The 13132-nt window shown below is 44.2% G+C and overlaps 1 protein-coding gene across 1 annotated transcript in view; it reads right to left on the reverse strand.

Moving 5' to 3' along the window:
- LOC104919592 (forkhead box protein O3) overlaps positions 1–10244 on the reverse strand; it is a 30307-nt gene extending 20063 nt beyond the window's left edge. Inside the window, exons 1-2 of the mRNA XM_010731652.3 lie at positions 9598–10244; positions 8211–9421 (exon numbers count right to left, since the gene is read on the reverse strand). Of these exons, the coding sequence (XP_010729954.2) occupies positions 8211–8705 (495 nt within the window). The 5' untranslated portion in view covers positions 8706–9421; positions 9598–10244. The remainder of the gene's footprint in view (positions 1–8210; positions 9422–9597) is intronic.
- Between the last annotated feature and the right edge of the window lie 2888 nt (positions 10245–13132).

A 13132-nucleotide genomic window follows, 5' to 3' on the forward strand; every position in this document is an offset into this window, starting at 1 on the left:
TTACAGCTCAGCGGGAAGCTGCACCGGTTCCTGACCAACCACTACCCGAGGTGACCTCCAGAGCCACATCCATCAGCCGCGGGCACATGGCTCAGCCGCAGCATATCCACCAGGCATTAGCATAACAAGCATCTTTCTTGAACATAATTCTTGCTACTCCTCCTCACCGCTGCCCTCCTTTTTTTTTTCTAACCACCTGCTCCGATCAGTCAACGTTAACTACATTTCCCTTTGTGAAGCAGCTCCCTCCATCACTTGCCGGGACCGCCAAGCTCAGGTAAACTGATCGACGGCCCTCATACGCTCTCCTTTCCCCTCCCACAATCCTTTGGCGTATGACAAGGGCTTTGATGGACAGGCAGAGAAGAGCGAGGGACCTGGCACATGGCTGCCAGGAAGGGTCCGGAGATGGAGTGTTGTGAAATACACCGTTTAGCTCAGCATACATCATGTCTTTCTCAGGGACAGACATGGCAATATGCGTGCACGTAAGCACACACATTTACACACATGCACACGGCCATCAATCCCTTGCATACAGGAAGAGATATCCGACGAAGAGAAAAATTGAATTAGGAAATATGGGCACCATGATTTGTGGGAAGCGAGTTTTGTGGCCAGGAGAGAAATACAGCTTGGAGCGCACTTCATCTTGCAGCGAGAGCAAAGAGGAAGAAGCATCTGTGTTGTTTATCTAAAGCCCCCATCTAGTTACAATGACTTGATTTGAAATATTCATATACATGTATGACAAGATCAGGCCCATTATGTTGCTCTCTCGACGGGGCTTCACTGAATGGACTGAATGGAAACCCATCAGTCAGTGTAAATTATGAAGACAAGATACATTACATAAGCCTATAGATGGGCATGAAGAGGAGTATTATTGTAGGCCGATATCAATCACGGCAACACACGTTCTACAGTGTCATCAGTATGATAATATGCTATAGGCTATTTCAAGGATAAACCCACCATTATAATATTTCACGACGCATATAACAAAAGCAAAACACATTAGCTTTGTGTAGTGTGCATCATCATAAAGCATTATATGGCTTATGTTTTCATAGATCCATGAGTAAACAAATAACACTTCAATCACTATAAACCATAAATCATATAACCTACAAGGGTCTAATAACAAATGTCCTTATCAACTGAAATTGTTCTCTTTTTTTTACATCTAATAAATTATAAGTCTATAAACTCATCAGAAAACTGTGATGGTGCCCAAAATGTGTCTTAAAAAATGCTTTTAATTGTCTAAAAGAGTGAATTTATGATGGTATAAAAGCAAGAAAAGCAGAAAAACTTCACATCTGACTGATATTAATCAATTATGAAAAGTGTTACACTGATCAACCAATGCCATTAATCGACTTATTGTTCCAGCTCTAAGACCTACCGCATCATTCGGCAGATTGCGTCTTTGTTGGCAAACATAACAAAACATTCCATAGTGATGCTCAAACAGTGGATGGTCTGTGTCTAATCAGAAATATATGAGGCACGTCTTTAAGTACGAATAAATAGCATGTTCATAGTATGTTACGGCTATTAAAAGGTGTATGCTAATATGAAGTAGGCCAGCCTGAGGCCGTCTCACTGTGATGGGGCTGAGTATCGGAGACGGAGCAGAGCAGGCCCTGTAGTGGTGGAGAAAAAGACAGAGAGAGTCGACCCAGCGTGACTACCGCCTGCCTGAGTGGAGCAGCCTGCCTGCAATTAAGGTGGAATCAGGGAGAAATCTGCGCTGCCTTGATAATGAGCCTCGTCTGAATTATTAACGAGAGCTGTTCCCCTGGGACCCGGGCTCCCACTGAGCCCATCAACCCCCCCTAACACACACCCACATGCATACACAGACACACACTCATACAGGGATGTAGAAAGAAGGGAGAGAAATACACTCATAAACATCCACACACACACACACACAACGACAATCACACATTATGCACATTGACACAGATGAGCAACAAGCATGCTGCCACAAACTGAGACCGACAATTTCCAGCACCACGAGGGCCAACACTTTTTATTCATACGCCGAAGTGAATATCCAAAGCCATTTACAACATTTGTAATACAGACAACATTTCTCTGGGACAATAGAACTTCATCCGCTGCCGTTAGATTGAAACTGACAGACTTATCTCTGTATTAGAATAAGCTACTTCAGCGTAACACTTAACTGGATTTGAAAATGGCCAAATATTTCACATATTAAAAGAACACTTTTGATGTGTGAATCCTGTCCATTCGGCTGCCTCTACTGATCAAGCATGTGTAATAACAATGGGCATTTTCTTAACCGCATGACATTGGGAAACGGCATACCGAGGTATTTCATTTCGGAGCCAGTTATTAGATGATGAGTCATTATATTGCATATTAGTCATTTTGGCAAGTATTTATCGTCATGAATGAAAAATGCTTTATTCTATGAAATGTATTCTGGGTGTAATACTACTATTAACTCAGCTGGCAAACATGTGTAAGCCCTCCCTTTTTGTTTCCTGTTTAACTGAACAGAATATACTCCAATTAATTTCCAATGAGTTTTTATTAGTAGGACTACAAGTCACAGGGATACTGGTGTCAATATAATGTGGGTGGATCTGAGTAGATAAGAAACAGAGTAACTTTTACTCCCATTTTATTGAAATGTCTACAGCTCACTGGGTCTTCAGCAGTTCTATCCCCTCCTCCCAAACTTCATGCCCTGTTCCTTGTAAATACAAAGAGATGTGTGTAACACTTGGGACCGTACCCCCTCTCATCAAATCTCCACGACATCAAACTCACACAGAATCAGAGACGCGAACGCACACCACATTCTGTCCCTGCAGCTGTGTACGGTTTTGCCAAAGAATCCGCGGGCGCTTACCAAATAGTGCCACGCCTTCCACATGAGCCAATCGCCACGAGTCAGACAGGTTTCAAAACAAATCAGACAGCAAAACAGCACCACAGAAAGTCGCTTCCGCTCTCGGCCCCCTCCTCTCCTACCAAAGAAAAAAAAATGATTCACCCCACCCAAGAACAGAGTGTTCCTCCATGGGTGGTTTGAGGAGGCACAAGTGTGTTGTGTGTGTGTTCGTGCAAATGTGCATGAGCCAGAGGGAGTAGTGGAAACCATCACCCTAAATAGTGCAATGGGAAAAAGGATGACAATTTCTCTGTGTTTCACTATGTTTTCTTCAGTTTGAACCAAAAGAAGTATTTAATATTCTGAGAAATGTCACCCCAAAAAAAAAATGAAATAAAGATGAGTAATGGTTTGGTGAGAAACGCAGCTCAAGTTCACTTCAGCTGAGGACATCCAAATTAGTTCAACCCTGTCGAATTGGGAACTTGATGGCCTCATTGCCTTGTATTCTACTCCAGAAGACCCAGTAGCTGAAAAGAGTCGAGCTGGGGGAAAATCCAGCATTGTTATCCTATTATCTCTGAGATAATGTGAGATATGAGATTTCTCTCGGATAAGAGGAGGCACGCTGCTTTAGGCAGTCGAGATCACTGGCAGGAGACTGCTAAAGCTCAAAATCCTGACGCCGTATAGCTCTCTTGAGAAAGACTCCTCACCTCAATTGGCCCTTGTGCCAAAAACCACTAAGACAGGGGGAGAAAAAAAATGTATAGAATGTCTGATAGATAGATGGATGGATGGAGACAAAGAGAAAGGCGGAGAGATTAAAGAGGAGATAACATGGGTGTCTGCTAGATGGAGTGATAAAACAGAGCGAAGTAATATCAAAGGCAAAATTATATTGTTTTTCATATTACTGTCTCCTGATTGCTGTCTCCCATATTTGAATGCGTGCCCATGCTTTGGTAATTTGCATGTACATTAATCATTTTCAGTGAGAAATGAACTGCCACGGCTGCCTGAAGGCTGCAGGGGGAAAGGCAGTGAGAACGGGCTTCTTGGCATCAGATACCCGACTCAACCTGAATATACTGCCTGAACCCAACCTGGCTCCGGCTGCAAGAGCCAAGGGGAGATGTAAGGTGCTCATAATCCTACACCATAAATCTGTCCAGCATGCATCATATGCTCTCATTTTCTGAGTGTGTGTCTGTGTGTGTGTGTGTGTATGTGTGTCTGTAGCACTCTCAAATTACTCTGCTCCCCTGAGCCAAGACGGAGGATAAAATATGAATCAGCTGAAGTCTAGGATGGTTTCCAGTCTCTTCAGATTCCCCAACCATCATCAAGCGACACGAGCATTGCATTCCTATACACACACACGCACACACACACACACACACACACACACACACACAAACAGACACACACAAGCAACCCTATACACTCCGAAAGTTTCAAGTCTCTCCACTTCATGCTAAGCTTCTGTCAAACACACTCTCTCTGCTGCACATTTGACATTCGTATCCCTCATATTTGACAAGTGTCTCTCTGCTGCAGCTGCTGAAGCTCGTGCATGGTGACAGGATTACGAGAGTCTGTCTGTCTCTTTACCTATAAATCAATTAGATAAAGTGATATGATGCAGCGCTGTTATAAATACTACTGCCTGTGGAGACAGGGGTTATGCGCTTTTATAGAAGATAAGAGTATACATATACCTAGAGAGAGGACTTCTCTCTCTTCTCTTAATTTCCTCACATGCAGTTCATCTACTCCACACACATGGTCACATTTATCTTTTTTTTTTTTAGATCCATCTTTCCGGTATGTCTAAATTCTGTCAATACAGGAAACCCCGTGACCTTTTGCCCTGCTGACACTGCACAGACCGTTACCTAAAGACACTTATAAATAACTGTCTAGTCGCTTTGGATTAAATTGTCTGAGTGACTGCCTGGCACCCTTGACGACCTGCTGCACAATCCCCTGGCATCTGACCGCCCCAAGCGCTGGAAAAAGCTCTGCACTGTAAACACATACAGAGAAAACTGAGCTGGGCTTTAAAGCAGGCAGAAACAGACACATTCTACATAGTAGTTGCAATTTCATATAGCCAAAATATAATGCGATGATATTTCAGAGCCATGAATCGTATATTTTCTTAAAAATACACTTAATGCAGCAAAGGCAATGGCGTATTATGGATTTATGTATCCCATTACAACTCACAATGAAGCAAACCCCGCCAGCGTAACAATGGCATTATCTAACCCCCTTGAAGTTAATGAACTTCTGGGCGCCTACAGGGCAATCCCCGCACCAAGTTCCCTTTAAACCCCACCATTAGAGGCATTATGAAGTCAAGGGCGTGACTACGCACCATTCTCTGCAGTGACATGCTGTCAGACCAATCAGTGGGTCCAAACACACACGGCTATAGAAGTAGACAGCCCCTCCCCCCCGCACTAGCCCCCACAAAGACACACATACATACACACACACACAAAACACTACCGACCCTGATGCTTTTGTTGCAATAGACATGTGCTTCTCCCACGCACAAATGCACTATGCCCCCGTGGATTCTTGTACTCAGATATAATTAGCCATAAAGGCAGAAAACTCCACCATACATACAGGGCTTCAGACTCAATTTCTAACTTTGCTCCTGCTAATTTCTACGTTGGATCAGTTTAGTTACAGAGCACCGGAAAAAAAACAAAGGCCAGTGAAGTTGACACTAATCTACACCGCAGTAGTGACGAACACCCCAGTGGAAAGTGTAATCGGTTCACAATACGATTCTGCGTAACCTCCCGTCAGTAAGGAGGTGATTAGGCAGAATTGACCTCAGAATATTGCAGCCTTCCTAGAAGTCAGAAGCCATTAGGTATTTATAGGAGCTTAATGGTACTGTCTCTGTGTCCCGGCTGTCTAGTACCCATCAGCAAGCCAGCATCACATCTTTTCCAATACCAGTCATAGGAGCATAATCTACAAGGCACAATCTGATTTTGAAGATTATTTCCCTCAAACTGCCACGTGTATTCCAGGTTCGATAAACTGTCTCGAGAGCCTTCGAATTCAGATGGTCGTCCACAGCCCACCACCACCTCAACAACCCCCTGTCTGCCCACCCGCCTCCTACGCAAAAGGCCATGCTATAGTACTTAATTTCATTTTATTTCATCATCAGCTTACCAACAGTTCTTTTATCTATTACCCCTCTTACCCCCCCCTGGTTCCCCATCACCAAACTGTTTTGCATCAAGTGCTTTGTTCGTGTGTGATATTGTTGATTGAGATGAAAACATAGAGGATGATACAAGTAGTGTTTTCAAACAGGCAAATGCTGCAGTCAGATATAATTACCGGATATGATTGTAAAATTACATGTATGAGAGAGTGCACTTGTTTTTGTGCACAAGTAAAGGGGAGAGGTAACACTGGATCCTGAACCTGACTTCATGTTGACCTTGTCTTACAAGCTGGCTTCACAAACAATCTTACTGTTAATCGTTCATAAAACAGATAATGTTTTGTCCACGCTGTCTGTATTCCATAATACCCGTAATCAATTTGCATGTAAATTTCTTGCCATGCAGTGCAAAAATGGGCTCACCGCAGTATTCAAATATTAAGATTTATGGATCTCCTGTCACACTATCAACAACGACAAAAAAATCATATTTTTCATGGCTTCATTATGTATTCCAAATCCAACAACAAGTCAAATGGGATTCTCACTTGACAAGTTCACAAAGTTGAACAAAGATAGGCAGTTAAAATTTGGGTTTTACTTTTACTTAATATTTCCATCTGCTGTTTTTGTTTGGTTCCTATAAGGAAGCTACACATGTGATTCCTAAGTGTATGTTTACATTGACCAAAATCAGCTCAGTCCTGTTACTGACATTATGGCTGCCTGCTTTAAACGACTTACCTAATGCCCCGTCATTACCTGGAATGGGCCCCATGTCTCGTCTGTGGCCTGAAATATCCCAGGACCTCAGACTGCCACTGTCAACCCCCCTCCTAATTTGCAGTTTCATAAATAGCAGACTGGGACTTTGGCGCTAAAGATAAAGAGGCCCTGTTGTTAAGTCCTGGTGCAAGTGCAGGGCTAATGAAACAAGGTCTACCTGGAGACACACCTTAGCAGGGTTCAGTTTAATGGGACAGGCTTAAGGTGTCAGTCAGGTGCTTGTGATTAAGGTTGAGGCCAACGGAGACTCCACTCTGAGCGGTGACAGAGTTTATGTTACGCAACAGCAACACTACAAGTTTTGACAACAGACAGATTCCTCAGACACATATGAAAAGAATGCATGGTATTGGACACGTGCCATTGTTTTGGTCTTTGATTGAGCCTGATGATACGAATGACACGCCTAGATAGTTCTGAACGAGTATAATGCTCTATTTAATGATGGATTTAGCTGGGAAATGTGTATGGGGGGGCATTGTGTTGTGGCCAACACTTAGACTAAAGAGTCTAAGATTCTGATGATGGACAAAGCTTTCCTCATGTACAGCCTCTACCTATTCACACATTGCCATGAAGATTCTGCCAACTTTAACATCTATAGTCTTGTGGTCTCAGCTCACCAAAGGTGCACCATCAGGGCAAGCACTGCTGCCCTGCTAATCTCCCTGCCCTTTCCCATAATGAATAGAAACAAGATGAGGCTGGGAGCAGAGGCTGATAATATGGGCAGATGTCCAGGAGGTTACTCTAGGCTCTCAGCCAGACAGGCAGCTGTGGCGGACTGTGGTCAGTTGTGAACACCCCCTCTGAATATTTACATCGTGGACAGTTGACCTGTGAACTCCTACAAGTGTCCCTCTGTTGATTCTTTTTTTAAAAACTGATAAGTAGAAGAAGATGTGCACTGCCTACCCTATTTGCATTAAATAGTTTCTTCTGTTTGGAAATATTAATCATTGTGGTCCTGGTGAAATGATTTCACGCACTACTACGGACCCTGTTGAGCCATCAGGAGCTGCTCTCTGCAGCTGGATGAGTCTTGTTACACACACACATACACACACACACACACACAGCGAGTGACTCCCCTCCAGTCCATTACATTCTGCCATCAATGATCTATTAGAATGACTGACGGCGGTAATGAACTAAGACAAGATAACGCATGGCACCATTCATGCGTAACCGACACGGAATCCCACGGTGACATGTGTATGGCACGAGGGGTGAAAGAATCAGGATGGCTTAGTGAACAAGAATAATACTCAATATTATCACTTGACACTCTGTGATTAACACGTCAAAAAAAGCCCAGCATGCTGGTTCGTGTGTTTTATTCCTTACCTTCCAGCCAGCTGAGCTATTACTGTCACCCTTATCCTTGAAATAGGGCACATAACGGACCATCCAGTCGTATATCTGTGACAGCGTGAGTCTCTTTTCTGGGGTGCTCTCAATGGCGCGGGTAATGAGATCCGCGTAGGACTGGTTCCCCCACGCGTTCCGCCGCGAGGATTTGGCTTTGCGCAGCGGTCCGGTCACATCGAGCGCCGCGCCAGCCAGGCATGGGTGCGTCGCGCCTGTGGGTGCCGGGGCGCCGGCTGGATGCTTCAGCTCACCCGGCGTTCCGCCCACGAGTCCCGCTCTGCAAGCCGAAGCCGGGACGTCCTCTGGTTCCACCTTGATGTTGGCCAGTGGAAGACCTCCGCTGACCTCGTGTCCACCGGGGAAATCCTCCGGGCATGGCAGCGGCCAGGTGCAAGAGCGAGGCCGGCTTTGCGGCTCGAAATCCGAATCAACCTGATGAGCGTCTAATTCGTCGTCCTCCATCATCAACATTTACCCTTCAGTTGAGAATGGTATGAATCAAATGAAGAGCAAGGGAGGGAGATACCTCCACGAACCCCGTATCCCACTGTCCTCAATGAAATCACGTTGAAATTCGCCTCGTAATACTGCTATTAAAGCTTACAGTCTGAATCAATAAGTGGCAATTCAACGGAGTAGAAAGATCATGATGGATACGAGCACAAATCACAGCCTTGCGTGGAGAGATAAGAGAAGTAATAAAAGTAATAATAATTTTCCGTCCATTTTACCTGGAGTAAAAAATCTCAAATGGTGATTTTAAAAATGCTCAGTCCACATCACCTGAAGACAGTCGGTCTCAAACGCGTGTTGGAGCCAGTCATGTGGGGGGGCGGGGGGGGGCTGGGGGTTGCTTTTCAATCCAGTTGCAGCAACAGATGATATTTCAGATAAGGAGCATATTTGCAAGGTAGTCGTCGATAAATCCTCCAGAAGACAACAGGAAGAATGGGGAAAAGAGAGAGGGAAGGAATAAGGAGAAGGAGGAAAAAAAAAATCACCGGGGCTGTGTAGAGAGCATCCACTGAGGCGATAATGCGTGATTACCGTGAATTATTAAATCTTCCAGTCTGCACGGATTAAGCTGGCAGCGGCACATTCAAGTCCATTCAGCCTGAACAGCACCCAACTGTCTGCAATTATAATGAAGAGGCGTGCGCATGTGACGAATCGATAAATTCCCCAGTCTGAAAAATATAAAGGAAGAAAAAAAAAATTAAAAAATAGTCCAGCAATCAAATTTCGTATCCACTTGTCAGGTTGATAAAACTGAGCTTTTATTACTCCTCCTCTCGCTCCCCTCTATCCCCCCTTTTGCCTTTTCTCACTCTCTCAGATCCCACACATGTTCTCATTTGCTTACAACTCGTTCCGTCGATGTGAACCGAGGATGACGCGCCGGCGCTGTAGTGGAGATGCTGCCAATTGGAGTGCGCTCACGAAATCAATACTCTCCGAACATGATTACAGCGAAATCCCGAACTCTCTCTCTCTCTCCCTCTGTCTGTCTCTCCCTCTCTCTCTTTCTGCCATCTCTGATATGAACCAAGAGAGCAAAACCCCGAAAATCTTAATCAAAACTCTGCATAATGATGTCTCTGGCGGAGCGTCACGCCGCGTTTTGTGTGCCAGCCCTCCACGTCCAGCCCCGGCAAAAACAACACAATGTGGAAATTCCTACACAATCTCCACACACGTTTTGTCCTTTAAAAAAATAAAAATAAAAATTCAGTGTCTGGTTCGTCTTTGTGCGTAACAAATTGTCCCGCGCAACGTGTGCAGCGTCCAAATGCCCTCCAGGGAGAACTCTCTCAGTGCGCAGGAGGTTTCACCTCTTGCTGATTATTTGCGGGCTATACACCTCAGTGAGTGTAATTTTCTATGCCGATTAGACAGATTTAGTTCAGATTAAGAGAGATTAAGTAACCCTAGATTTTAATCCCGGGAGGAGTGAGGTGAAACTGGGCTTCAAATCATCTCCAACCACAGAGAGGAGACCTACAAAACACCTCTCATATCATCATTTCAAATCGCATTTGCCAAGCCTCGGTGCCAAAGACACGCTGCTCTGGCAGACACAAGCCCAGGTCAGACCCTTGTGCGTAATTCTGCTACACTGACCGAAGGGAGGGTGAGGGTGGGGGGGATTCCTCCCCTCCATCCCACCACTCCTTCCCACAATCTGACAGCAGGGCGGGCACGCAGTCACAGGTGCTCGAATCCCATTGGCCGTTTATTTCCCTCATAAATGCTTTTAGTTTTTCTTTGTGTGTGTGTGTGTGTGTGTGTGTGTGTGTGTGTGTGTGTGTCTGTAACGTAGGATGATAGCCCCACACTCACCTTTTCACCTTTTATCCATCCAGAAAAAAAAAGAATTGCTGAGCTCACAGCAGCAACAGTCTGCTTCACATTTTTATGCACATTCACACCTGTTATGTTGACGGTTGCTGTGGGGGGATAATATTACTTATTCATGGACTTTCACAGGCAGTTCTACATACCCACTCACACACACGGCAACATGCAACTACAATTTCTGATAATATTTTGGCAGCTTTTCCATGCAAGCATTTTAACCGCCCATGGGTAATCAGTATGACCTATGAGGGCATGTTGGTATGAATGCATTGTAGACAAAATATTCAACAGCTGAATAATAAATTGACCCACATCACAGAGGCGTGCATTGTCTACAGTAGTGTCTGGGATACAACTTAATAAGAGAGGATTCTTTTCAAAAAAATATTTTACTTGCTGAACTAAACCATCCTCATATTTTAATTTCATGAGCACCAAAACAAGTGGCAAGGTGGCTGAAGTATAGGACCTCGCCCCTGTTTCGTGCAAAGTGCGCACACGGATGGAAACTCTGCTTAAAAGTTGCACAACGTGGCCAAACTGTGTGCACTCAGACATGACTAATGTTGAGAAATTTGTGTCAAAAATAGCAGCCCTTGAAATGCAGGAGGATGTGTCATAGTGTGTCATGGTATGACTTAACACAGAGCATCAGCGGGATCAGATGGTTAAAATGCCATGCAGCTATTAGTCTGTCTACAATCCCTGTAGCACTTGTGCATTTAATTAATGGGAAATGATTTTTTGGATTTTAAAAATTTGGCCACTTATGTGTCAAGCGCACTTCATATCCTCTAACACAAGGTGCTATTTGTGAACAGTACTCCTTAGTGCCAGAATTTTAGTGACACGAGATTACACAATGTGTCTTGATTACACATTAAGTGAAAGAAAAGTAATTGTGAACATCAGGAAGACAAATGGGGCTCGCAGCAGCAGCAGGGCTGAATCTCCAGAGACTCGGAGGAAGAGGACTCAGACAGACAGATAGAGAGGTGGGAGGCCCAGGCAGTATGAGTTTAAAAACTATGTATGCCTTCGGTCCCTTCCAGGCTGACTGCTACTCTGTCCCCATACCAGACATTCCAGAGGCAGCATGGCTGGCTTCAGGCTCTGAGTTGCTGATCCTGGAACAGCATGTTCTGCACAGCAGTAATCACCTCAGTCAGCCACAAGCAAGGCAGAGCACCACATCAACAAGGCAGAGCTTTGTGCCTGTCAATTTGCACCCTGAAAAGTGTTGTGGAATTTCATTCATATAAGGAAAGGGACACACAATTTTCCACCCACTTGTGCAAGGCCCATCCTCAATTTCCAATGCCCTGCCACTTCAGACGTCCCTCGCAACCTCATGATATTGTGCAACTTATCCCTGCGCCCCATTGCCCAGTGGGATTAGGATGAGAGGAAGCTGGAGAAGCCACAAGAACACCCTTGGGAGATCGATGCCTGTCTGGGAAAACACCTCCCTAGTTTTCCACCTCTCTCAGCAAACAACCCACACTCTAACAAGCATATGGGTTCCCAATGACACATGAAGGAGAGGGCTCAAATCCAAGTATTGGGAGCATTCCTGAGTAGGCGAAGCTTGATTTCACCCCTTCATGGCATTAGCCCAAAGTAGGCTGACTTAAAGACTTCCTGCCCCGAACAAGAGCCAACTTTCTGTGGCATCTTGGCATCTGCGCTGGCAGCTATGAACATTATGTTCAGAGGCAGCGAAGACAATGGGTGCCAAGAGTTTTAATTAAGACTGTGTTGTGGAATGGAAAGTAACGGCATGTGCAGGTAATGGCTTCTATCCCCATTTCTGAGGTCTAACAAAATATGATTACCTAACACTATCTGCCTTAGCCAATTAATTATATTTAACAGTTAAAGACCCAGAACAATCAAATGGCCCAAAGAGGGAAATCAGTGTGCATTGCTCTCCAAAAGTGCAGCGAGCATAATTGTATTATAATAAAATGATGTTTTCAAAGAAGGTTAGAAAGGGTGGACAGTGTAGCTATGTTCACTGACATTGGGCACCCCAAATCAAGGGATGGTAGCAAATAAACAAAACTAGGAAAAGACTCATTTTCCCACTATTTATCTACTGTATGAATCATTTCAGTGAAATGAAAATATAAATGTTAGATTGACTGATAATGCAAATACCAGTTTGTTACGGCCATATTAAGTGTACGAGGCTGAAAACGAAAAGACCGCCTGTCATAAAATTACATATTATTTGCAAATTTAAAAACCACACAATGTTCAACACTTGAATAAACTAAATGATGAAATAATAAAAGATTCTGGCAGATTAACCAGAAAAGAAAAAAGAAAAAAATCAAAACACTCGCAGCCTCCAAACTTAACAGATTTCACACTCTGTAACTCTAACCCCTCATGCGCCAATATTCATAGACCTATAAGAATTTTTTCATGCATGTTTTTGGAGAGGGTGTCAGTCTCGTCTCAATTTCTCAAAATAAACCATGCAGAATATCATATTGCCTCTGGCAACGAGAATAAATCTTTCACTTGTGCGAGTC

Source organism: Larimichthys crocea, chromosome XIII (assembly GCF_000972845.2).
Source record: "Larimichthys crocea isolate SSNF chromosome XIII, L_crocea_2.0, whole genome shotgun sequence".
Lineage (NCBI taxonomy): Eukaryota > Metazoa > Chordata > Actinopteri > Sciaenidae > Larimichthys > Larimichthys crocea.